General features: G+C 37.7%; 1 protein-coding gene across 2 annotated transcripts in view; it reads left to right on the top strand.

The window, feature by feature from the left end:
- WASL (WASP like actin nucleation promoting factor) overlaps positions 1-15,539 on the top strand; it is an 84,792-nt gene extending 69,253 nt beyond the window's left edge. For both annotated transcript variants that reach the window (XM_069588295.1, XM_069588292.1), the window contains 3 exons: positions 2,722-3,242; positions 9,966-10,074; positions 12,878-15,539. In XM_069588295.1, coding sequence (XP_069444396.1) covers positions 2,722-3,242; positions 9,966-10,074; positions 12,878-12,939 — 692 coding nt within the window. In that variant the 3' untranslated portion in view covers positions 12,940-15,539. The remainder of the gene's footprint in view (positions 1-2,721; positions 3,243-9,965; positions 10,075-12,877) is intronic.
- The last annotated feature ends 12,455 nt before the right edge of the window (positions 15,540-27,994 follow it).

Below are 27,994 nucleotides of genomic sequence, written 5' to 3'. Positions count from 1 at the left end.
TGAGCTTTAAGCGGGGAGGACTAAACATAAACATGCAGTTGGGTAAAGGACAACTCAGGGAGTTGTCAGTATTTCCATAGATTTAGATCTGTGTTGAATAATATATGCCTGGTTTGCTTAATCCTGATGAGAGTGCATGAGAGCAGTTCTTCAAAGTGTTTCCTGAATTCTGTAACACATTTCTTTTAAATATTAATTTATTTATATTGTTTATAATTTCTGCTTATAATTCCCTTAAATATCAAATATCTAGAGTTATCTACTGGTTACTCTTAACTTGATCTGAAATAATTATTTTTAAGTACATCAGCTTTTCATTTTAGTGTACCATAAAGTGTAACTGTACGTTACTGTGTACCAAAAAACTGCCAAGATGAAGTTTTTTTCTGAAAGCTTCAGTCTTTCTTCCTTTCTCACTAAGCGTTGACAGTAAGGACAGTTTGATTTGTTGTAACTTTTGTGTCATGCTTTTTATTTACTAATTAAATACCTAAGAACTATCATTGCCATTCTGAATCTGGTGTTTGTGGTGACTCAGAGTTTTGAAAACCTGTAGGCCTTCAGACTTTGTCATAGTGGTGTGTGGTGTCTGCCCAGTAGACGTTTCTGTGCATGTGAACCTGGCTAACGCTGTGCCACCTCTCCTGTCTTCTCCTGTCTTAATTCCTTCATATTTTTGCCTTGGGGTATGGCATGTCTTCAGCATGCTTTCCTTTTTATGTAGTCATAGTACAGATTATAAACATAGAAAGGTGGTAATAGATGTTTTCCTCACGAAAATGATAGAGATATTTCCAGTCACTTTTCAGAGAATAGAAATGCTGAACTGGTGCTATACCCAAATTTGGTATAGCTGATAATTTATTCACTATAAATTAATGCTCTCCCCTTGCCTGAACAGTAATTTAGTGTCTCGGAGAAGGAAATGGCACCCCACTCCAGTATTCTTGCCTGGAGAATCCCATGGACGGAGGAGCCTGGTAGGCTACAGTCCACGGGGTCGCAGAGTCGGACATGACTGAGCGACTTCACCTTCACCTTGAATGATTTTTAGCTGAATCCCAAATTATTCCAATCAGTGTGCTTACTCCCAGTTCAGAAGAACTTTATTCTCTCTACTGAAGAGATTCTTCACTGTACATAGAAGATTATGGTTCCAGAGTCCTTAGCAAAACCACAGGAAATGATTGACTAACAATACAGTTTTTGTAGTAGAATAGAGTGAGTCCTTTTCCTCTTGATTAGCAAACAATTAAATCATAAAAAATACTAGTTCAGGTAAATATCATTGCTTTTTGAAATGCAAGCCTAAAATTGATTAAAATGAAATCTTTGTATCTGCTTGGAGGATTTGACGTACTCTCTTATTCAGGGGGTGTACGTAACGTACATAGACCATGTCCTCTTGGTTTTACTGTTACTACAAACTATGTTGGAAAAAGACTGGTCTTAGCAAGTTTGTCTTCTTGCTTTGGATCTGGTGAGAAAATTGGGTGAACCTTAGCTGCAGCAGCAGCATGCCTTGAGTGTAAATCATGGGCACTTCCCTCAGGGGCGGCTTATATCCAAGTAGGATGACTGTCCTGTTTGCTGCTCCATGTTTCCAGTTTTAAAAGTCTCTGTATCAGGAGACAATACCCTTGTGAGCCTTGCCTTACTGTCTTTTTCATCTCATATTTATGACTACATTTGATACCGTATTTTATAGCATATTTCCCATGATTGTCTCAAATGAAATCAGAAAATAATGTTTGGCTTTCCTTTGAAGTGAGGGTTGTTTTTTTTTTTCCTCTTGGTATCATTGCATTTTTGAGCATCTAACCCTATTATTTGAAATTAAGGTGTATAGACTATAGAACTATCCATCAAGAATGTATTAGTTTGTACCAGTAAATATAAATAGCTTTATTCCTTAAAAAAAGAAAGTTATTGTTTTCCTACTCACTCTTTAATGAAAAAATAATGAAGTTTATTATTCTGTAAATTTGTGTACGCTCTTGTTAAAATCATGCCTCTGGAAATGGAATAAATTTATACTTTGAATTTCTGTGTTTTAACTTACACTTTACCTTTAGCAAAATAAGAAGGTATATATTATTACTACCAGAGTAATGTTAATATTTTACTAACTTGAATTTTACAGTGTTTAGAAATTTTCAGTAAATTTGTTAATGTCTCCTGAATAAGTAGTTGAACATTTCAGCTGAGTTTAGCTCAGATTAACTTGAATAAATTTTAATAGATTATACTACATTAGCTATTTAATTCTGAATGTAAATTAACTGCATAGAACAGCTAACTAACTACACTTGATTCTTTAAAGAGGAAAAGTAACCATTAATTTTTATTAAAATGTAAAATGATGCTTATTGACCAAAATGTTTCTTTGTTATAGTTTTATTATTATTATATAAAAATGTGTTTATTCCCTTACCTTGAGAAGTGGTGCTGATTTCTAATAACTAAATTCTACTACTTCAGCGAATACTTTTTCAAGACGAGGAAAGTGATCTTTAGGCTGAGAATTCCCAAATTATTGGAAATTATAAGATATCATAAGAATTGTAAGATATCATCTTTGCTCAGATAGCTTTGTAAAATAAAATACAAAGATGAGGCCTTTCCTCATACTGTTTTAATGCATGTTGAAATATGTTGCTTTTTCAGTATAATGTTTGTGGGGGAGAAAAGCATGCTTTCTTTTTTCTGTTTGTATTTCAGCACCACCACCTCCACCACCATCAAGGGGAGGGCCGCCCCCTCCTCCTCCACCTCCACATAGCTCGGGCCCTCCTCCCCCTCCTGCCAGGGGAAGAGGGGCTCCTCCTCCACCACCTTCAAGAGCTCCCACAGCTGCACCGCCACCACCGCCTCCATCCAGGCCGGGTGTAGGAGTCCCTCCACCACCACCAAACAGGATGTACCCTCCTCCACTTCCAGCTCTTCCCTCCTCAGCACCTTCAGGGCCTCCACCACCACCTCCACCTCTGTCAGTGAGCGGGTCAGTGGCACCACCGCCTCCTCCTCCGCCTCCGCCTCCACCAGGGCCACCACCTCCCCCTGGCCTCACTTCTGATGGTGACCACCAAGTTCCAACTCCTGCAGGAAGCAAAGCAGCTCTTTTAGATCAAATTAGAGAGGGTGCTCAGCTAAAAAAAGTGGAACAGAACAGTCGGCCAGTGTCCTGCTCCGGAAGGGATGCACTTTTAGACCAGATACGACAGGGTATTCAACTGAAATCTGTAAGTAATCCATTCTTTTCAATCTAGACTACCTGTCTTCATGAAATTTTTAAAATATTATAAGACATCTTCGGAAAGAAATCTTTATTTTTACTTCTTCTCTTGGTATTTTTTTAACCCTTTGAATTTCTGATATTTTTAATACCATAAAATACACACATTTATACCTTTACCAGTGTAACCTATATTGCTGTATCAAAATACCACCCCAGAAAGTTCCCTCATGCCTCTCTCCCTTCTCAAAAAGAATCACTGATCTTATTTCTGTCACCATAGTTTTAGTTTGCCTATTATAGAACTTCATAAAGAGAATATTGCACTGTGTTCAAAATTCATCATTCTAGACTTTTAAATAAAATTTAATTGTGAGAAAAATCTTTATTAAACTACACAGAAGTAAAAGTAGCCATATTAAAACCAATCGTAATCATTTTGGTAAAGTCAGGCCATTAACTTTATGAAAACTAAACTATATTTTAAAGTTTCTGTGTCTGAAATTTAGATTAGTAGGGAATCAGACTCCACAGAGAATTGAAAGAATTTCTGTAGTGATGGCAGATGATTTTGGATTCTCTGAGCTGGATGAGATCATCATTTCACCTTCTAGAGCAGGGCTTCCCTGGTGGCTCAGACGGTAAACCATCTGCCTGCAGTGTGAGAGACCCAGGTTCGATCCGTGGGTCGGGAAGATCCTCTGGAGAAGGAAATGGCAACCCACTCCAGGACCTTTGCCTTAAAAATCCCGTGGACAGAGAAGCCTGGTATGCTGCAGTCCATGGGATCACAAAGAATCAGACACGACTGAGCGACTTCACTTTCACTTAGAGCAAAGGTTACCAAACTTTTTTCTTTAAAGGACTAGACAGTAAACATTTTAGGCTTGCAAACCCATATAGTATGTTACAGCTGCTCAGCTCTGCTATTGTACGACAGATGAAACAGCCGTACATGTTCTGTGAAAGCAGCCGTAGACAGCACATAAATGAATGGATGTGGTTGCGCTCTATAAAGCTGTATTTATGGACACTGAAATTTGAATTTCAGATAATTTGCACATATCACAAATATTCTTTCATTTTTGTTTTCTTTCAACCATTTAAAAGTGTAGAAATCATTCTTAGCTTTAATAAAGTTATACAAAAAGACAAGGCAGACTAGATTTGGCCCATGCCGTAGTTTCCTGACCCCTGACCTAAAGCCTAAGCTACCTAACATTCATACACTTCCTCCAGACCTCAGTTCGTGGAGGAACACTTTTCTGCAGGACTTCAGACAGTTACAAATGATAGCTTTTTCTATGAAGTAAATGGAACTAAAAGAAGGAAATTTTTAATGGAAAATTATTTTGCAGTATGTAGAGAATTGTAAATTCCTAAATCCTAGAAACTGTCCAGGAAGGAAATGACAGATAGGGAACACAACTAATTGAATGAAGGCATTTAAACATTAGCATAGCACAGATTTAAGAAACTTCTGGTCTTTAAAATGTGTTTAGTTAGATCTTTTCTTAACATGTATCCAGAATGATACTTAGATCAGCCTCTGAATAATCAACTGTTCCCTCTTCCCATTTACTTCTGACTAAAGGATTCTTAGGAACTTTGAATAGTTGTTAGTGGGCAGAATTATTGTCAAAATGACCACAGCCCAGATGAAGAGCAAATTTTCATGGGGCCATACCCTTTAGAATTTCAGGTACATAAGTTGACCCTTGGATAGCATGGGAGTTATATGTACCAGCCCCCTGAGCAGTCAGATGTGTGTATAACTTTTGACTCCCCCAAAACTTAATTACTAATGGCCTGTTGTTATCTGGAAGCCTTACAATAACATAAAAATTAACATATTTTGTATGTTTTATATATATTATACTATATACTATATTCTTATAACTAAGTAAGCTAGAGAAGAGAAATGTTAAGAAAATCATAAGAGAAAATACATTTACAGTACTGAATTGGATTTATTGATACTATAACTTTACATCATCTGCTCAAAGATGAATAGTCTGTTGGTACCTATGTCATTATTGGTCAATATTCTTTTATATATATATATTCTTTATATAATGCTAGATGTTATATGTAATATACTAGACATTGAAAATGAAAATATGAGAAATTTATAGTTATTTACAGGTATAACAATTCATACATTGATAATGATAATGATTGCTTTATGGTAGCATAGTATATTCAATATTATTATAAAATAATAAATTAATTATAAAATTTTTATGGCCTATATTACTACAGTCATATTCTTAATACTGTATTGGAAACGTTGTTTCTTTCAAAACCACTTACCTGTGATGATAGGCAGCTACACAGTTTCTCCAGTTATGAGAGGCACCGCATGGTGATATAATTCAATCTTGTACACTGTGTCTTACATGATGAATACTTGGGCAATGTTGATACAAAAATATTTCATACAGTTCTTGTCATGTCGTTATTAGATTTTTACAAAAAAGCACACTTAAACAACAGATAAGTTTATTTTATTAACTGTATGACATGATCAGTTCAGTTCAGTCACTCAGTCCAACTCTTTGTGACCCCATGGAGAGCAGCACGCCAGCTTCCTGTCCATCACCAACTCCCGGAGCTTGCTCAACTCATGTCCATTGAGTTGGTGATGCCATCCAACCATCTCATCCTCTGTCATCCCCTTCTCCTGTCTTCAGTCTTTCCCTGCATCAGGGTCTTTTCCAATGAGTCAGTTCTTCACATCAGGTGGTCAAACTATTGAAGTTTCAGCTTCAGCATCAGTCTTTCCAATGAATATTCAGGACTGAATTCCTTTAGGATTGATTGGTTTGATCTCCTTGCTGTCCAGCAGACCCTCAGTAGTCTTCCCCAACACCATGGTTCAAAGCATCAATTCTTCAGCGCTCAGCTTTCTTTATAGTCCAACTCTCACATCCATACATGACCACTGGAAAAACCATAGCTTTGACTTGACAGACCTTTTTTGACAGGGTAATGTCTGTGCTTTTTAATATGCTGTCTAGGTTGGTCATAGCTTTTCTTCTAAGGAGCAGGCGTTAATTTTGTGGCTGCAATCACTATCTGCAGTGATTTTGGAGCCCCCCAAAATAAAATCTGTCGCTGTTTCCATTGTTTCCACATATATTCACCATGAAATGATAGGACCAGATGCCATGATCTTCTTTTTTTGAATGTTGAGTTTTAAGCCAACTTTTTCACTCTCCTCTTTCACTTTCATCAAGAGGCTCTTTAGTTCTTTTTCCCTTTCTGCCATAAGGCCGGTGTCATCTGCATATCTGAGATTATTGATATTTCTCCTGGCAGTCTTGATTCCAGCTTGTGCTTCATCCAGCCCTGCATTTTGGATGATGTACTCTGTATATAAGTTAAATAAGCAGGGTGACAATGTACAGCTTTGACTACTCCTTTCCTGATTTTGCAGCCAGTCTGTTGTTCCTTGTCTGGTTCTAACAGTTGCTTCTTGATCTGCATACAGATTTCTCAAGAGGCAGGTCAGGTGATCTGGTATTCCTATCTCTAAGAATTTTCCACAGTTTGTTGTGATCCACACAGTCAATGGCTTTAGCTTAGTCAATAAAGCAGAAGTAGATGTTTTTCTGGGACTCTCTTGCTTTTTCAGTGATCCATCAGATGTTGGCAATTTAATCTCTGGTTCATCTGCATTTTCTAAATCCTGCTTGAACATCTGGAAGTTCACGGTTCACGTACTGTTGAAGCCTAGCTTTGAGAATTTTGAGCATTACTTTGCTAGTATGTGAGATGAGTGCAACTGTGCAGTAGTTTAAGCATTCTTTGACATTGCCTCTGTTTAGGATTGGAATGAAAACTGACCTTTTACAGTCCTGTGGCCACTGCTGAGTTTTCCAAATTTGTTGGCATATTGAGTGCAGTACTTTCACAGCATCATCTTTTAGGATTTGAAATAGCTCAACTGGAATTCCATCACCTCCACTAGCTGTGTTCATAGTGATGCTTCCTAAGGCCCACTTGACTTCGCATTCCAGGATGTCTGGCTCTAAGTGAGTGATCACACCATTGTGGTTATCTGGGTCATTAAGATCTTTTTTGTATAGTTCTTCTGTGTATTTTTGCCACCTCTTCATAATATCTTCTGTTTCTGTTAGGTCCATACCATTTCTGTCCATGATTGTGCCCATCTTTGCATGAAAAGCTCCCTTGGTATCTCTAATTTTATTGGAGAGATCTCTAGTCTTTCGCACTCTGTTGTTTTCCTCTATTTCTTTGCATTGATCACTGAGGAGGGCTTCTTATCTCTTCTTGCTGTTCTTTGGAACTCTGCATGATGATGGCCTGATGATTACTTCCAACTCTTAAATGGAAGTGGATCATCACAAAGGTAGTCATCACCGTTGTCCTCACACTGAGTAGGCTGAGGAGGAGGAGGACGAGGAAAAAGGAGGGGTTGGTCTCCTACACCTAACTGCAGTGATAGCTTCATGAATTTCTTGTTCTTTTTTCATTATGATCCTTGATGCTCGATTCATTTATCCTTAAATGGTGGGCAGCTGCAAACCTCCGTAGGTTTTATATGTTCTATAGAACATATCACACAATTCAGCTTTTTCTTGTAATGTCATGACTTTTCTCCACTTCTTTGGAGCACTTCCAGCATCACTAGTTGGCACTTCATATGGGTGCCATGGTTGTATTCAAGGATTGCAATATTGCACTCAATCCAATGAAAAATACATGAGAACTGCAAGAGATCACTTTTTACTGTGATGCACAATTTACCGGGGAGACAAACTGCTCACACTAGTGGAATCACAAGGAGTTTCAAGTAGATACTCATACTTGGCTCACTGAATTAGCAAAAGAAGGTATCTGCAAGATTAGGGCAGTAGTACAGTGTGCTCTGCAATTAATTTTATGCAGTTAATTTAAAACTGTATCTTTACATTTGTTTACAATTCTGTTAACAGGGAATGGTGCCATGTATGTAGCGTTTCCCAAAGTCCCTGTGTGTGCATAAGCTTTAATAAATTCTAACTTCTTACAATAGATTTGTGTATACTTTATGGTAGTAAATGGTAAAGTAGACCTGTATCTACATATGTTTTATGTATTCATGACATGTCTAACTTTTTCTTAATTTTTTCATGTATTTGGACAATGTGATTCATCTGTTAAGTTTTTTCAGATGTAGAAGATCTTTTAAAAATGTCCCAATATATTTATTGAAAAAAATTTGCATTTAAGTGGACCCATGCAATTCAAACTCATGTTATTCAAGGGTAGCTATGTGTATGTGTAATTATTTAGTATAGCTATCCTATTTCATTTTTGATTATACCAGTAACACTTTTCTGTGGATACTGTCAGGAACAAAATTAACAAACTGTGAGTATTTTGTATAAATGACTACTCATTTTAATCAAAGTGCCCATAGAGTAGTACTTTCTAAATTGCATTTCTCCCCCCCCCCCCCCCACCTTAGTTTCTACAGATTTCCTGTACGCTCTTTTTTAATGGGGCTTCCCAGCTGGTAAAGAAATCCTGCAATGCGAAAGACCTGGGTTTAATCCCTGGGTTGGGAAGATGCCCTGGAGAAGGAAAAGGCTACCCACTCAAGTATTCTGGCCTGGAGAATTCCATGGACTGTACAGTCCGTGGGGTTGAAAAGAGTCGGGAGTGTTGAAATCAGGGATTATTTTATATAGAAATTAGATTGTCAAATGAGACCCTTATTGATAGGGTATTTTTTTAAAAAAGAAAACTTTTTATTTTGTTTTGGGGTATAGTCGATTAACAATGTTGTAGTAGTTTCAGATGAACAAGGAAGGGACTCAGACATGCTTGTACATGTATCCATTCTCCCCCAAGCCCCATCCATGTGCTATATAATAGGTTATCCATTTTAAATATAGCAGTGTGTACGTGACCTTCCCAAAGTCCCGAACTGTCACGCATCCATAAGTTCATTCTCTTAAGTCTGGGAGTCTCTTTGATGAGTCCCTTTAATATTGATTTTTTTCTCCAAATGTAGTTTATATTAGATAAACAGTACTTTAGTTGGGGAAAGTTAGTTGCCTTGTGAGGTGCATTTTGAAGGCTACCCATCTGATCTCCTGTAAGTTTCACATACATGAGAAAGAAGGTTCATTTTGAATTACAGTATATATATTGTCTATTATACATACTTACATTATAACTTTATATTAAATATAATATTTAAAATTATAAAGCTTATTAGCAAAGCTGATTTTTTCAGGAAAATATGTCTCTTTAAATGCTCTTAAATATCTTAAAATATGCTTCTCACCTAGTAACTCTAGGAATCTAAATATGTCCTCAGTTTTATAAAACAATATCCTTTGATAACTGTTTTAAAGTTGCTTATCAGCCAGTTTCTTATCAGTTTCTTATCATTGTGTATTAGAATGAACAGAAGTAACCCAACTTCAAGGGCAAGTAGCAAAAAGTTTGATTTTTAATCTAAATTTGGAAATCTATTGATGGCCTATACATTAAGAATGGGAAATATATCTTGCATAAGTCTTTTAAAGCAACAATTTTGTTTTTTTGTTCTTTTTCTTAATTCAGTTAATCCTATCCTGGGCTTGATTGTTTGCTTTCTCGGTTTTATTTTGTTTTAAAATAATAAAGTGATTGTAAGAGAGAAAGATTTTCTGGAGAGAGAGACTTTTTGCTAAGGATGCATTACTCAGTTTTGCTAACTTTCCTTTCCAAGGTAACTGATGCCCCAGAGTCTACACCACCAGCACCTGCACCCACTTCAGGAATTGTAGGTGCATTAATGGAAGTGATGCAGAAGAGGAGCAAAGCCATTCATTCTTCAGGTATATTTGCATCTGTATATGTATAGCTAAAAATTTGAATATTTGAAGTTGTGTTTCTCTTTTTATTCTATGACACAGTCTTTTCTAGATTTTCTTCCTGCTATTGGATAACTTACTGATTTAGGTTCTCAGACATATTTTAAGAAGTTGTGACTGTGACTAGTCTGTTTGAAGCTTAATGGATGCTATGTCATAACCATAAATTAGAAGAACAGTTTTGGCAAAAATGGCAGTTTTATTTCCCAAACTAGAAATATTAATAGAATGCCTGGCAAACAACTTCTTAAAAAAGACTTGACATTGCTATATCTCATTCCTGAGACATTCTTGTGACTTAAGAAATTTAGGTTTCCCTGATTTGTAAGAATTGGGACTGAGAAATGAGATAAATTATATTGTTTCCGGGGTTTACTAAAGAACCCTAGTTTTTTGTTTCCTCTTTTTTGTTTTTTCCCAAAACATTATTTGAATAAAATAGTTTGTACTTGTGGTTATTAAACATATGCACACCACCATTAAATGGGTATCATTTTTGAAAGAGAGAAAGAATATGGGTTTTGCTGTGGTAATGGCTGAGATTTACTGAAGAGCATGATGTACTAGAAGCAGATCTTTGTTCTTATTAAATCTATTATTTATTCTCTGTGGTGGACCTCAGTTCTCCAGTTTGTTACATGGAGAGAATTCATACATCAGATGATTGATATGAACAGCAAATTATTATGCAAATAACCAGCAGGTTGCTGAGCACATAGTAGGTGCTCAATAAATGTTTTCTTTCTGTTGATTTCCCCTTAAGGATGTGGATGTCTGTGATCCTTTAGCAACATTTGTTTTCCTTAAATAGGCATTTTTATTTCTATACTGTGCTAAAAAGATAGAATAGGCTAATTCAGTCCACAGGTATTTATTTTGAGATAATAAGAGGAAAAGAAAAATCCCTGCCTTTATGGAGCATGCATTCCAGTGAGAAAGAGAGAGACCATAAATAAAACAAATTAGAAAATATGTACTTTAAATAGTGATATGTACTAAGGACAGAAAGTAAGCAGAAAAGGGCAAAGACTAACAGACTGTGAGAGAGAATTTCATTTATCATAGGATAATGAGGCTTACCTAAGATATCATTTGAGAAAAGACTCAAAGGAGTTCAGGGAGTAAACCATGTAGAAAACAGAAAAGTATGTACAGCCAGTACAAACTCCCTGAGGTCAGTAGGGGTGGAACAAGAAGAATAAAGAAGAAAGAGAAAGAAGAATGAGGAAGAAAAAAGGAAGCAGTATGAGAGGTGACAGGAAGCCAAGAGTAAGGCTTTGGAGGCCATGAATGTGGTAGGAGGCCACTGGAAGGTTCTTAGCAGAGTAATGAGTGGCAGTGATCCAAGCAGGAGATGATGCATGTTTGAATCAGATTGGTAGCTCCTGAGAAGTGGTTGGATACTAGTTATACTTTGAATGTGGATAACATTGGGTTTGTTGATGGATTGAAAACAAGGTTTGGGAAAAAAAGAGTGATGGATGAGTCTGAGGTTTTTGACCTGAGCAGCTGAAAGAGTGAAGTTTTCACTAATAGAATGGAGAAAGATTTGAGCAAGTTTGAAAGGAAAGATAGGAATTTGATTCTGTACATATTAAATTTGAGATACTTACTAAAAATTTAAAAGTAGATGTTGAATAGACATTTGGTTATGAGTCAGATTCAGGGAAGAGATGTGAACTGTTAATATAAATCTGCATGTCATTAAGTACATGGTATTTAAAGGTACAGAACTGGATGAGATCATCAAAGAAGTGGGTATAAACAGAGAAGAGAAAGTCTAATAGAGTTTGGAAGACTGGCGAATGTGGTATCTTAGAAGTCAGGGGAAGAGTTTGAAGGAGGGTGTGGTGATCATCTGGGTCAGATGGGTGTGATGGGTCACAAAACTGAGAACAGAGAATTGAGCTTCAGCTTTAGGAGAAGGGAAAGGCTACCCACTCCAGTATTCTGACCTGGAGAATTTCATGGACTGTATAGTCCATGGGGTCGCAAGGAGTCGGACATGACTGAGTGACTTTTGTGTTCAAGTTTACTTTTAGTGATAGTAGGTCCTTGGTGACTGAGAAAGAGCAGTGCCAGTGGGTTCAAGAGAGAATCGGATAGAAAAAGAGATTGGGTATTGGGGTGCCTACTCTGTTTTCCTTAGTGCTGATGCAGTTCCTACCTGTCACTGGAATTATAACTGAAATCAGCTAAACAATGTGCAAGTATATATATGTTTTTTTGTAAAGCTTTTCTTGTGATATGTGTGTTGATTCAGAGAAAGTGAAGTTTTAGTTGCCCAGTCTGATTCTTTGCAACCCCATGGACTGTAACCCACCAGGCTCCTCCCTGCATGGAATTCTCCAGGAAAGAATAGTGGAATGGGTAACCATTTACTTCTCCAGGGGATCTTCCCAACCCAGGGATTGAACCGGGTCTCCTGCATTGTGGGCAGATTGTTTACCATCTGAGCCACCAGGGAAGCCCTGCTGATTCAGAGAGATCAACTCATGTGATTTTACACATAAGGAAGCACAGGTTGAAACTGGTTCCATAGAGATTAAGGAACTAGAATCCAAGTCTTCTTACTCCTAATCTTCAGCTCACAATCAAATACTCTTTAGATGTATTTTATTGATTCATTTTAAACCATTTTAATAACTGGATTCCTCCAGGTTATATTTTAGAAGTTGAATAGCAAAAATTATGTAATGTCATTTTATGTCAATACATAATGTCAATTATGTAATGTGTATTAATTGTCTTACTGATTCTCTTCTAGATGAAGATGAGGATGAAGATGATGATGAAGATTTTGAGGATGATGATGAATGGGAAGACTGATCTATATATTATATATATATATTTTTAAGGTGAAATACTAAACACTACTTTCTGTCTATGGATTCTGTAAAATTATCATGTAAATGTTCTACCAATTTGCTGTATATTTTTGTTGCCTTTTTGCTTTTTTTTTATTAATCTGTGCAATACCTCATTTAATCTGTAAGGGTTTGTCATAATCCTCTGCAAAGCTACTCCCTGTGACTGTGTGCACGTTTACACCAGGATGCTCACTTGATTTGTGAGTGTTTTTCATTCCATCAACAAGGGAGTTTAAATATTATATGTGAGACTGACAAAAACCTTAATGTAATTTAGTTATAATGCCAGAAGGAAAACACTATTTTCATACCCTACTTTTTCTGTACCTAAATTTTCTTATTAAAATCTAGTATAGCACTACATTCTTTTTTAAGTGATGCAAACCTTAGTTTATTTAGCCCCTTCTTTTTGAACACATGCCACATGAATGTTGAAACTGATACATTGCACAGTTCTCTAGACATCCTACACTGATGCAGGTTCTCAAATTTTAGCAATATGCTCTACATAAAATCACTACAGAGATGCTAGTTGGGAAAAGGAGTAACACACCTCTTACAGCAATATTGCCTATTGTTGTACAGATTTGGTATTTGGAGGCTGGAATCATAAGGAGCCCTTGCATACCTAATACTTGACTGAGGTTATTTTTGTGTTATAGTAAATGTGGCAGGCTCTTTTTGGCAAAAAATTTTTTAAAAGTATTTTTGGTATTATTCTGAAAGAAAAGTTAAGATGTTAAAGTTTAGGGGATCTTAGAGATAATTCCATACTACATGAACTGAAGGAGGCTATACATTGTGGTATTTGATTAATTCACTGTAAAATTCAGAAAAGTATAAAAATGAGGTAGGATTAAGTATTTATATTTTGCAGTCTGTATGGGTTGAGATATTCAGAAATACCAACCGTAGAAATCTTACGTAGTTGGCAAAGGTATACCCTGTAATGGTGAAACTATAATATGCTGGGTGTTTTTTTTTTTAAATTTTGATGATTTCTCAAGGTTTTTGTCAAATGTCAGGTGAAGGGTTACCTTTTTCTTAAAAGATTGGTGGTCCCAGTGTCAAGTTTCTTGGAACACAAAACCAAATGATAGATTTTTAAAAAGAAAATTAAAACTTTACAACCTTCATATTTGTTTTATATGCGCTACATGATGTGTTAAAATTAGGGTTTCCTTGCCTCTCTACAGTACACTAGTCTGCCTAAGAGTGATTGTTTCATATATATAGCATTAATTATCATACCTGCCTACTTTAAATTTTAGGTAGAAAAATGATCTGATTTAAATACAGACACCTATTTTTCTCACATTGAGTCATATACAGAATGTAGTTCCAAATGTATTTCATTACTATAGTCACAGTATCTGACTAAAAATTAAGCTCTCTGTAATTGTACCGACCAAAATCTAGTTATTGGCATGATCTTGACAGGCTGGACCTGCAAGATGTGGCTTGAATTTTAACCAGTTATCACATAATCTCTAGTGATCATGCATCTAGTTATCATGAGAAATAATTTAAAAGGTTTTGTTGCTGAAAGCAGTAAGTGGTGCAGTACAATAGTTAAGTTATTCAGAGAATGTTACCTACCTTGCAGGAATAATTTAAGCTCATGGGAAAGATTCTAGACTTTTTGTTTCTTGCAAAAAACAGTGCCCTCTGCTGCTAAAAACCTTTTTCTGCTTACTTTTTTTTTTTTTTAATTGTGGCTTAATCTCTGTGGATCTGGTGTGGATGAGGCTGGACAACAACTAACCAATAAAATTGGGAATTTGTGCAAATGGTAAATAGAACATTGTAATTATTTTAAGTAATACTGATCATTTTCCTTCTTGTTTCTTTCTTTTAGACATTATATAAATTTTTTACAATATCTTGGAAATGTCTTTAATGCCGACTTTAAGACATCTGTTCACTTTGGGGCAAGGAATGCAGGGTTTTCTAGCTAACTTTGTTACGATAAAGATTTATCAGGAGCTGCTCTGAGCAGAGGATATCAAATCTTCGAGTTGGAAACACAATTCTAAACATGTAAGATGGGTATAAAATTTGCCAATGGTAATTGAGTTTATTCTTTCTTCTTAAAGGAAAAAAAAATTAGACTTTTGTTGTTGCACAAAGTCTAAATTAATATTGGTTGAAGCAGCAGCTGTGGGATTCAGTCCAGGCATGAAGACTAAATCCACTTTAGTGTAAAGGTTGCATGTTTTCAGTCCTCCACCACCTCGCACCGTGGACAGCACTATACCTGTGCGTCGTCTGAGAGCTTCCCACATGCACTCCAGCTAAACGATTGTCTGATAGCCTTCGCGTTTAACAAACTAGCATGAGGCTTTTTATATCTAAACGCTATGTGATAGACAATTTCAGCTAGCCACATATTGTATGTATGAGATTCATAAAGACTTTCAATCATTCATTTCCATTTATCAACTGAAATTTTGTTTAGTATGTGAATTTTTTTTTGAAATGTATAGTGAATAGGATGTTGCACTGGTGGCAATTCATCATGGAGCATAATAAAATTAATTTGACCCAAATAGTATAAAATAGTGTGTTTTTATTTGTTTATTGTTAAGAGATTAAAATGGGTTAAAAAAAAAATTCAAACTGTTTAGTAATGGATTCACAGCAGTGAATGGAAATGGTTGAAGTTTTCAGCCAACTGCATGCCCTGAGAGTTGGAGTGTGCCATTAAATAAACTTGGTGAGCAAAAGAATGTTACACCCTGTTCTGCCGGGAAACGTGACAGCTGCTCAGCTGTTCCCCTGGGAGCCACTGCTATGGTATACAGAGTGTTCACATTGCAAGGTCACATTGGAACTCGTGCACACTGAAAATGTTGTCCTTTCCTAAATCAGAGTGATAGTGGAGTTTACTGGTAGTTTCAGTAAAAGCCAAATACAGTAATTCGTGTGGAAGGAACTTAAAGAGCTTGCTATCAAAGGTGGTGCTTACTTTTAAACAGGAAATTCAGTTTTTGATAAATAGAATTTTCTGTTCTACTGACCCTGGCACAAGTGGGTGTCTGAAGATTAAGCTGAGTTGTGGAATCTGTTGTGTAGGATGCCACAAAATGCCTTCTAAAAGCATTAGTCACATTTAAACATTTTCCATAATGATATGTCCTATTACAAATTTGTTTCTGTCGTACAAATGTGAACCCTTAAGAATGTATTAACCACACTTTTTAAAAGTTTTTTAAAGAGAGAAGTGTCTTGGAATTGCTCTTGTAACATTATATTTATCTATTCAATGAAGAAATTCCTGAAATTACTTACTCTGCTTTAGAAATGGAGTTCTTAAAGGACAGCTATAGGGAAAAGGCCTATTACAATACAATGGAAAATTCTTTATGGAAATTTTACTTAGCACACTTACCTTATTGACACTGTCACATCATACCTCCAAAACAGCATGCTTTTTGTAATCTCTTGTTCTTTTATTCTTAGATTTTTTTTTCCTTGAAGTATGCTTTTTAGTGAAGCCACTAGAAAAAGGCGTAATAACCTGGCTCTTATGAATATGATGGGGAACTTACTTTGCAGTTAATGTTAAGACTGTCTGTACCTTTTGTATTTGCTGCATGGCATCTTCCTTTGCCATGAGGGAACCCATTGAAAATTTTGGATTTGTAAATAACAAAAATCTGGATAAATCAACAGCAGCTTTTTTTTTTTTTAATTTACATGAGTGATCAGGCTTGCCTGATGGCTCAAATGGGAGACCCATCCTGGATTGGAAAGATTGCCGGAGAGGGAAATGGCAACCCATTCCAATATTCTTGCCTGAAGAATTCCATGGACAGAGGAGCTTGGCAGGCTACAGTCCATGGAGTTGCAAAGAGTTGGACACAACTGAGTGACTATCACTCACTCAACTCACTAAAAAAGTGTTAATTTGCACCAGTGATCAGTCTATTGATACATATATAGTACTACATTTTACACAAGTCCAGTGTAAATCTAAACCAGCCATGTATACCACTGTCAAGATCAGTCAAGATATGAATAACAATTACTTTGAGTAAAATATAACAGTAGCTTATAGGTGGTTTCTAGCTTAGGTGTTTGCATATTGGGGCATTTCTGGTAAATTTGAAGTACTCTTAATTTTTTAACAACTGCAGAAATTTCTTATCCTTAGTAAGGATTTTTTTTAAATTTGTTAACTACAATTTTAGGAGTATCAAATTGCATTATGGAAACTGAAGTTCCAAGTGTCATATTGGCATTTTTAATCTTGAATTTGATTGGCATGTCTTGACCTAAATTCAGTTTTATCATAGTTCTTGATAGATGTTTGAGGGTTTTCATAAGGCCAGCATCAATATCTCCTTATTTAAACTGTTTATTAAAATTAAATATATGATGGGCATTAAAATATAACAATAGTCTCTAATCCCCTCCTTCCTTAAATCTAAAATACTTACGTCACAACTGAAAAACAGTTGGGAGACCATTGAGTTATATCAAGCATATACTCATATCCTGGATGAGAGAGTATATGGGATAGTTGAGGGACTTGCTTGAGTCCCATTAGAGCCAAATATTAATAGTAGAAGCCAGATCTGACTACTAAATCAGTTGATCTTTCCCATATACCATAATACTGTTTTATTCTTGTTTTCACTGTTTTTCTTAAGTTGTGAATAAATTGCAGATTTACTTTGTTTCTGGAAGATTTACGGCTACAAATTTCACCCTTTTTCACATGTCAGCTGGATGTTGATAAAAGCCTGTTGCTTCCTGTTCCCGTCTTTGCCTAGTAAAGCTGGCTGGCTTTGAGGAGCCAGCCCCTGACTCTGAAGCATGTGATAGTATCTTGGCTCAGTGATAGCAGTCACCCTACATTGTCCAAGCATTCAGTCAGCACAGGACACTTCTGTCATTTAGTACTGAGTTGAAAACAAATTGAGGTTTTTATTCTACATCCAAATTATTTTCATTAGGTTCTTGTAAATGGGCATTGCCTTTATTTAAACATAAGTATTTTGTAAACACTTATGGTCAATGGCCTGACAGAAAATTACTTTGAGAATGTATTAATCTTTCTGCCTAATTATCAGCCAACAGCTGTACTGTCAATTTAAAGACCAGGAGTTCTTCCAAGGAGCACAAGGACAAACTGGACACTTGAAATCCAACTTTTTGCTTCTCTTATTGTTGAGACGAGAATTCTAACTAGGTTGCATGTACTTCACCTTTGCTGTGGCAGGAAAATAAAATATATCTAGTATTTGTGGTGGTGAAAGAAATTAAGTGAAAGGAAAAGACATTATCATGTCCACTTAACTTGAGGGAAATCAACAAACCCGCTCATAACGTCTCAATTCTGTAGTTGTCTATTTGGCAACTTGGGTCCTTAATTCAGCTTCCAGGCCTAAAAAGAAACAACCCTTTTTTTTTTTTTTTTTAAATGAGTGGGAGTCTAAGGAGGCAGAGCATAGAAAAGAATTTTGTATGTGTTTGTCTACACAGAATTTGTGTCTCCAGCCGTTGTTTTTAAGACTGGGATTGAGAGAAAACACAGCAAGTAAAATTAAGTGGGTTCGAATCTCCATTTTGAAGGATAGTAACTAGTTAGGGAGAAACTGATGCAACAGAATATTTGGGTTCTGTTTGTTTATTGAGCAAGGATTTAAGTGTAGAAAGGCCAACTTCTTAGTTATATATTCAACTAAGGTTCAATATAGTCCATTCAGATAGAAAAATTTTAACTTTCTTAAAAACATTGCCAGACTTTGCTGTGGGTATTTGCTGAAGGTTGTGATGTAGGTAACATTAATAGTTAAGTAATTATGACAGTCTGATAAACCTCATCCTAAAACTACTTTCCAAGCCACCTCTAAATGATCTGTTGTTACAGTCTTATTTTGTTCATGCATTAATGCCTCCAAATCCCATAGAGCGTGATTATAAGGTCCTGCTGCCTCAAGATGTTTAGAAAGTTCAGGTAGATTGTGAGCCAGTTGAATGCTTTAAAATCTCTACTAGGGCCTCACAGTTTATAGCCAACATTCCTGGGACAGCCTGACATGGTTTATGCCAGTTAAACAACAAGCAAAGAGAAATTCTACATACAACCTGAGCCCTGTCAGCAACCTTTTTACTTGACATTTGCATTGCTTTGATTTCTAGAACCCAGAACAACAAAAACTTGTTGAGAGGAATCACTGCAGTCAGCCCTCTGTTTCTGTGGGGTTTGCATCAAAAGATGAAGGACCAATTGTATTCCCTGTACTAAGCCTTTTTATTTTTTAATTTTTTATTTAAATTTTTTTAAATTGTATTTTTTAAATTTAATTTTTTATGCCACACCATGCAACTTGTGTGATTTTAGTTCCTCAGCCAGGGATCATGGCAATGAGAGTGCAGAGTCTGAACAACTGAACTACCATTTTATATAAGGGGCTTCAGCAGACTTGAATTTTGGTATCCATGGAATTCCAAATCCTCTGTGGATACTGAGGGATGACTGTGTATTTTTCATATGTTTCCTCACTTTCCAGCTAACTGAATACTAAACCAATCATTATTCCGTTAGTTATTCCAATAGCCTGCTTGGGAAAAGATGGTAGGGAGATAACATTATGCATTTGAGTTCCATTTTGATTCTATAAAACTTGCTCCTCTAGTCATTATGTACAGTTCAGTTGCTCAGTCATGTCCGACTCTTTGTGACCCCATGGACTGCAGCACACCATGCCCTGTCCATCAGTCCCAGAGTTTACTCAAACTCATGTCCATTGAGTCAATGATGCCATCCAACCATCTCATCCTCTGTCATCCCCTTCCATTCTCAATCTTTCTCAGCGTCAGGGTCTTTTCAAACTTTGCCTCAGGTGGCCACAGTATTGGAGTTTCAGCTTTAGACTCAGTCCTTCCAATGAATATTCAGGACTGATTTCCTTTAGGATGGACTGGTTGGATCTACTTGCGTCCAAAGAACTCTCAAGAGTCTTCTCCAACACTACAGTTCAAAAGCATAAATTTTTCGGGGCTCAGCTTTCTTTATAGTCCAACTCTCACATCCACACATGACTACTGGAAAAACCATAGCTTTGACCAGATGGACCTTTGTTGGCAAAGTAATGTCTCTGCTTTTTAATATGTTGTCTAGGTTGGTCATAACTTTCCTTCCAAGGAGCAAGCATCTTTTAATTTCATGGCTGCAGTCACCATCTGCAGTGATTTTAGAGCCCCCCCAAAATAAAGTCTGCCCCTGTTTCCACTCTTTCCCCATCTACTTGCCATGAAGTGCTGGGACCAGATACCATGATCTTCATTTTTTGAATGTTGAGTTTTAAGCCAACTTTCTCACTCTCCTCTTTCACTCTCACTCTTTCAAGAGGCTTTTTAGTTCCTCTTCACTTTCTGCCATAAGGGTGGTGTCATCTGCATATCTGAGGTTATTGATATTTCTCCCGGCAATCTTGATTCCACCTTGTGCTTCCTCCAGCCCAGCATTTCTCATAATGTACTCTGCATATAAGTTAAATAAGCAGGGTGACAATATACAGCCTTGATGTACTCCTTTCCCTATTGGGAACCAGTCTGTTGTTCCATGTCCAATTTTAAGACTTGCTTCTTGAAATTGGAGCCGATTATACAGAGTGAAGTAAGCCAGAAAGAAAAACACCAATACAGTATACTAACACATATATATGGAATTTAGAAAGATGGCAATGACGACCCTGTATGCAAGACAGGAAAAAAGACACAGCTGTGTATAACGGACTTTTGGACTCAGAGGGAGAGGGAGAGGGTGGGATGATTTGGGAGAATGGCATTCTAACATGTATACTATCATGTAAGAATTGAATCGCCAGTCTATGTCTGACGCAGGGTACAGCATGCTTGGGGCTGGTGCATGGGGATGACCCAGAGAGATGTTATGGGGAGGGAGGTGGGAGGGGGGTTCATGTTTGGGAACACATGTAAGAATTAAAGATTTTAAAATTAAAAAAAATTAAAAACTAAAAAAAAAAAAAAAAAGTTGCTTCTTGACCTGCACTCAGATTTCTCAGGAGTCAGGTCAAGTGGTCTAGTGTTCTCATCTCTTAAAGAATTTTTAAGGATTTGGCATAGTCAATAAAGCAGAAGTAAATGTTTCTTTGGAACTCTCTTGCTTTTTTGATGATCCAGTGGATGCTGGCGATTTGATATCTGGTTCCTCTGCCTTTCTAAATCCAGCTTAAACATGTGGAAGTTCTTGATTCACATACTATTGAAGCCTAGCTTGGAGAGTTTTGAGCATTACTTTGCTAGTGTGTGAGTATACATATACATATATCCATTCTTTTTAAGATTCTGTTCCCATATTGTTCATTACAGAGTTTTAAGTAGTATTCCCTGTGCTATATAGTAAGTTCTTATTATCTATTATATTTTTCATTTTTATTGAAATATAGTTGATTCACAATGTTATACCAGTCTGCTTTACAGCCAAGTGACTCAGTTATACACATATATACAGTCTTTTGTAATATTTTTTCCATTATGATTTATTATACGATATTAATATAGTTCCCTATGCTATACATTAGAACCTTGGTGTTTATAAACCAAACTATTTTAAATGATTGTTGTTACTGTAATTTGGAAGTAGGCCTCAAGATAAATCTCTCATGCCATGTATTAATATATTTCTACCTTAGGGTAATAGACTAAATTCATGTGACCATATAATTTTAAGACCCATTGAGAGATCAGGCTTCCATCTCAACCCTGTCTGCCAGATCCCTAGTAGGTTTTTGTAGTTTGTTACCTTGATGCAACTAGAAATAGAAAGTGTGTGTGCTTGCTAAGTTGTTTCAGTTGTGTCAGACTCTTTGCCACCCCATGGGACTGTAGCCTGCCAGGATATTCTGTCCGTGGAATTCTTCATACTTTAACAATGATATCAACTCATGAGAATTGTTCTGACAAGTCTGGAGAAGCAAAATTGATGCTATGTCAAGATCAAAATATAGAAACCTTTTCCCCAAGTTTTGGTTTCCATGCCTTAATTCCCAATGGCTTTTTTTTTTTTTTTTTTTACAGCATCTTCCCCAAAGATAGAAACTACTACACAATGTTGAATAGGAACCGGGAAGAAGCAACAGGTTTCAGAAAATTACGAGGCTGCTTCCCAGTCTTCAGTTACTGCTTCTCCTGAAAGCATTGTCCCCTTAAGTCGTCCTCTAGCTTTACTTTTTTCTCTGACTCAAAGCAACAGCCTCTATTCTGCTCACCTCTCCTGGAAATGATCCAACCCAATTTTTTGCTATTGTTGTATGGTTCCAGTCATCCCTCCCCCATGACAGAAAATAATAATTGGTAACCAAGAGGGCTAGCTAGGGAGTATAAAATGCACAGAAGAGGACTTGGTTTTGTATGTGTGAGTTCTTGAAACTTGTGAGGTATTATTGGGACTTGGGGATGCACAGTGGAAGTTGGCTTCTTCTAAGTATTCATGATATCAAGAACACCTTCAAGTAAGGACTACCCTGGTGGTCCAGTGGTTAAGACTACACTTCCACTGCAGGAGGTGTGGCTTTGATCCCTGGTTGGGGAACTATTAATAAGATCTTGTGGCCAAAAAGAGGGGGAAGGTGGGAAGAACACCTTCAAGTATTGGTTCTGCTTTGTATGGGGAGTACATTACCTGCCCACACAAATGTTTTTCTAATAAACACTGTCCCCAGAGGGCACTGTCAACACTTGCTTGCAATTCCCAATGTAGATTGATTTCTAACTTCCTCAGCGAGGCATCCGCTGGCCCTGTCTCCTGTCTGCAGAGGGTACTGAAATGTGAGCACCCAGCTAGTTCAGACCAAACCACTTTTTGATGATAATGGTGAAGCCAGTAAAGGGGCTTCCAGAAGCCCCTTGGCTGTGCTTTCGCCACTGCCAGACCTTTCATCACTGAGATGCTGAGAAAAATCAGGTTTAAAGGGACCCATCATTTCCAGGCAAGAATACTGGAGTGGCCATTTCCAACTCCAAAGGATCTTCCCGACCCAGGGATCAAACCTGCATCTTTTGCATCTCCTGCACTGACAGGCAGACTCTACCAATAGCGCCACCTGGGAAGCCCCATAATATTAATACTAACCACTATTCACTGGAATACTTAGTCAGCTGGGCATGACATGAAATGTTTTACATGAAAGAGTTATTATTCCAATTTTTTAGTCAAGCAAATGCAAAGTTGAGTTAAACAATTGGCACAAAGTTAAATAGTAAATCGGGGCTTCTCTGGTGGCTTAGCTGGTAAAGAATCTGTCTGCAATGCAGGAGACCTGGGTTCAATCCCTGGGTTGGGAAGATCCCCTGGAAAAGAGAATGGCAACCCACTAGTATTCTTGCCTGGAGAATCCCACAGACAAGAGAAGCCTGGTGTGCTACAGTCCATGGGGTTGCAAAGAGTTGGACATGATGAGTGGCTAACACATACAAATAGTAGATGGCAGAGCTGAGCATCAGACTTAGGTCTGACTTAATACAAAAGATGTACCCTAAACCACTATAGTTATCTGTCTCCTAAGAGCACTGACACCAGTAATGATCTGAATAAACAATTAAAATATTACTCCATTATCTTTACTCAAATGTAGAAGGCTTGGCATTGTTCTGCTTTTGCAATGCGAAGACCCAGAGGGAAATGCTGTCACACTGTTCAGTTCAGTCGCTCAGTCATGTCCGATTCCTTGCAACCCCATGGACTACAGCATACCAGGCTTTCCTGTCCATCACCAACCCCCAGAGCTGGCTCAATCTCATGTCCGTTGAGTCAGTGATACCATCCAACCATTTCATCCTCTGTTGTTATCCCCTTCTCCTGCCTTCAATCTTTCCCACCATCAGGGTCTTTTCCAGTGAGTCAGTACTTCCTATCAGGTAGCCAGAGTATTGGAGTTTCAGCTTCAGCATCAGTCATTCCAGTGATTATTCAGGACCGGTTTCCTGTAAGATCGACTGGTTTGATCTTGCAGTCCAAGGGACTCTCAACAGTCTTCTCCAACATCACAATAAAAAGCATCAATTCTTTGGCGCTCAGCTTTCTTTATAGTCCAACTCTCACATCCATACATGACTACTAGAAAAACCATAGCCTTGACTAGACGTACCTTTGTTGGCAAAGTAACATCTCTGCTTTTTAATAGCTGTCTAGGTTGGTCATAACTTTTCTTCCAAAGAGCAAGCATCTTTTAATTTCATGGCTGCAGTCACCACCTGCAGTGATTTTGAAGCCCCCCAAAATAAAGTCTCTCACTGTTTCCACTGTTTCCCCATCTATTTCCCATGAAGTGATGGGACCAGATGCCATGATCTTCGTTTTTTGAATGTTGAGTTTTAAGCCAGCTTTTTCACTCTCCTCTTTCACTTTTATCAAGAGGGCCTTTAGTTCTTCGCTTTCTGCCACAAGGGTGGTATCATCTGCATAACTGAGGTTACTGATATTTCTCCCAGCAATCTTGATTCCAGCTTGTGCTTCATCCAGCCCTGCATTTTGCATGATGTACTCTGCATATAAGTTAAATAAGCAGGGTGACAATATACGAACTTGACGTACTCCTTTTCCTATTTGGAACCATTCTGTTGTTCCACGTCCAGTTCTAACAGTTGCATCTTGACCTGCATACATATTTCTCAGGAGGCAAGTAAGGTGGTCTGGTATTCCCATCTCTTTAAGAATTTTCCACAGTTAGTTGTGATCCGTACAGTAAAAGGCTTAGGTATAGTCAATAAAGCAGAAGTAGATGTTTTTCTGGAACTCTCTTGCTTTTTCTGTGATCCAGTGGATGTTGGCAATTTCACCTCTGGTTTCCTCTGCCTTTTCTAAATCCCGCTTGAACATCTGGAAATTCTCAGTTCACGTATTGTTGAAGCCCAGCTTGGAGAATTTTGAGCATTACTTTTCTAGCATGTGAGATGAGTGCAACTGTGTGGTAGTTTGAACATCTTTGGCATTGCCTTTGTTTGGGATTGGAATGAAAACGGACATTTTCCAGTCCTGTGGCCACTGCTGAGTTTTCCGAATTTGCTGGCATTGAGTGCAACACTTTTCACAGCATCATCTTTTAGGAATTTCATCACCTTCACTAGTTTTGTTCTTAGATATGCTATTAAAAAAAGAGAGAAAAAAAATATGTTGCAATCATACAGCTAAACCAGCAGCCACTAAAGAAAACCAAAGCAAGTTTTGAGATTACTACAGCCTCAGACTTTGGAGTATTCATGAATAGAATCTTTGTCATTTTTTTGTTTGCTCATCCCCAATTCCCATTCCTCCTCCCATCACCATCAAAATATTTTTTTTTCCATTTAAATGTTAGCTTAGGTAACTGGCATGCTTAATAATCCCAGATGCTTAATAAATGATTACAAGTGATTTGAGTCACCCCAAATGCTTAATAAATGATTACACAAGAATTTATTTGGAATTACCTCAGAATCCTGTCTCTGAATTTCAAGTAACCTCTGTCAATGTGTCTCTTTCTTTAAGCATTTTTTCATTGATTTCATATCTTTTCACCCCACGGTGACTTTTAACTTATGACGATCATACATGGAGAAGAAGCTGGATTTGTTTTGCCTTTTATTCTTTAGCTTCTTTTAAAAATAATTCACATTTTAAAAAACAAATTTTATTGATATTAATGACAGCTCCTGGGGGTAAAAGCATAGATACCATCCCCATAGGTTTTGATGGTCAGGTTTCTTGTTACAGTTGTTTTACTTTCTACAAGTGTCTCAGAGAAGAGTCACCGAAAAGTCTTCACAGCATTCAGAGAAAAATAAATATATGCATTGGAGAGTCTGCTCATGCTCCTCCTGACTGTGTTATTTTCAGTTTTCTGGTGGTTTCCTGCATATTCTGTACACCCCCCCCCCAGCTGAAAATGATGATAAAGAGCTGCAGATTAAAGTATATCTGCCAGAAAGACGTTCACAAATACATATAAGTGAATGTAGTTTCCCTCTGACACTTCCTTTAAATGTCAAAAAAATAAAAATAAAAGCTTAATTTTCCCAATTTTCCTCCAGTGTAAAGAGTTTCTCCAGCTGCCGTTTGTTGGATTATTGGTTCACGTGTATGTTAAGTGCGGCTGCCACCCAGCCCCAACTTGGAGGGGAACTGATGCTTGAGAAATGCAGGAAGGGAAACTTCCAAACTGTAATCTGAGTCTGCCTTTAGATCATTTTTGTGTTTATGTACTTCACTGGTGGCTCAGAGGTAAAGAATCCGCCTGCAATGCAGGAGATGCAGGTTCAGATCCCTGGGTTGGGAAGATCCTCTGGAGGAGTAAACGGCTGCCCACTCCAGTATTCCTGCTTGGAAAATTCCATGGACAGAGGAGCCAAGTGGGCTACAGTCCCTGGGGATGCAAAAGAGTCAGACACAACTTAACGATTACACAAGGACTACACAGTTGCATCAACTGAGATTTCATTCAGGAAGAGAAAAAATTTAACAGTTGGTGCTACTGATAACAGGATTTTTATCAGAGTTGACCAGACTTTCCAAATACATACCTAATTTTTAAAACTTCTAAACATATAACCACAAGAGTTGTGTTGCTAAGAAGCTGCTGAACTTGTCATAAAGCCTACATGGCTAATTACACAAGGTTTCAATCTGAGACAAGTGATTAGTCATCTGAAAATTAGTGCAGAATAGCCAATGAACAAGCAGATAATAGATCAAAGTAAAGACTTCAGCTTCGGAGTGCGAATTTGTCTAATGAATTCAATGTTAGGGGGTTAAGGATTATACAAATTTGACCTCAGGATGGTTTATTTAGAGAACGAGACTTCTGTTTTCCAGTTGTCAGTCCTCAGCTCACCCAAACACTCATGACTGTATCCTGAGCACAGATCCGTGATCCCACAGGAGAAGGTAGAGTGAGACTTCAAGGGGAGAGAGCCAGCAAGAGTGGATGCAGATATTCTTAGAGCTCTGGTCCTGCCATGCACACAAACAGACAGCCCACCTTTGGCTGCTCCCTAGAGATGCCATCCTTGGAGCTCCTAGTCTCCACATGTAGGTCCTGCCCTGTCATGAGTGGTCGTAGTGGTTTGGTCGTTCAGTCCAAATCTTTGCTATCCCATGGGCTGTAGCAAGCCACATTTCTCTGTCTATGGGATTTTCCAGGCAAGAATACTGGAGTAGGTTGCCATTTCTTTCTCCAGGGGATCTTCCCTATCCAGCTATCGAACCTGTCTCCTGCATTGGCAGGCAGATTCTTTACCACTGAGCCACCAGAGAAGCCCCACCCTGTCATAGACCCTGGGATAAATCTTGCCTCTACACTTCCTTTCTCAGCCACTATCATTTTGGGTTCCTCATTACCCTTTAGCCACCTGGGGAGGAATGGCGAGGATATACAATCACACTGTCTCTTCATTGCTGAACAGCTAATCATCTCCACCAATTTGTATGTATTGAGTGCTTGCTGTTTATTAGCAATGAAGGTAAGATAAAGTCCCTGATCTCTAGGATATAGAATCCAGTAGGTGAGCAGGAAGATTAAGACATCTACACAGATAGCATATATAATGCAAGGCTGAGACTGTGGAATGCAGAATACAAGAGGGGTAGATGATGGAGGAAGAAGATGAGTTCAGCCTTATATACTCTGTGTCTGGGCGCTTGTTCTTTTAAAAGAGTAGATTTAGAATCATAAGGGTGGTATTTGTCCTGGAGGTAAGAATTTGGGCATCATGTGGTAAGAGTGGAATTTAAAGATGAGACTTTGGATGAGGTCACCCAGGGAGAGTGTGGAAAAGAATAGATCTCCTTTGAAAGATGCCCCTATCCCCATCTCCTTGGTGCAATAAGTGACTCATCTTTCAAGGTCTGCTGAAGAATGAGTAGGTGGTCCCTAGATGTAGAGAGTGGGAAGGGAATTCCAGGCAGATTGATGGTCTGTGAAAGGTGTGTGTCAAGAGGGGGCATCACTGATTCAGTGAACTGCTTAAGCATGGGGAGCATGAGGACAGATTGATCTTGGGTG

The sequence above is a fragment of the Ovis canadensis genome, chromosome 4 (genome assembly GCF_042477335.2).
Source record: "Ovis canadensis isolate MfBH-ARS-UI-01 breed Bighorn chromosome 4, ARS-UI_OviCan_v2, whole genome shotgun sequence".
In the NCBI taxonomy this organism is placed as follows: domain Eukaryota; kingdom Metazoa; phylum Chordata; class Mammalia; order Artiodactyla; family Bovidae; genus Ovis; species Ovis canadensis.
This window is presented reverse-complemented; position numbering and strand designations above follow the sequence as displayed.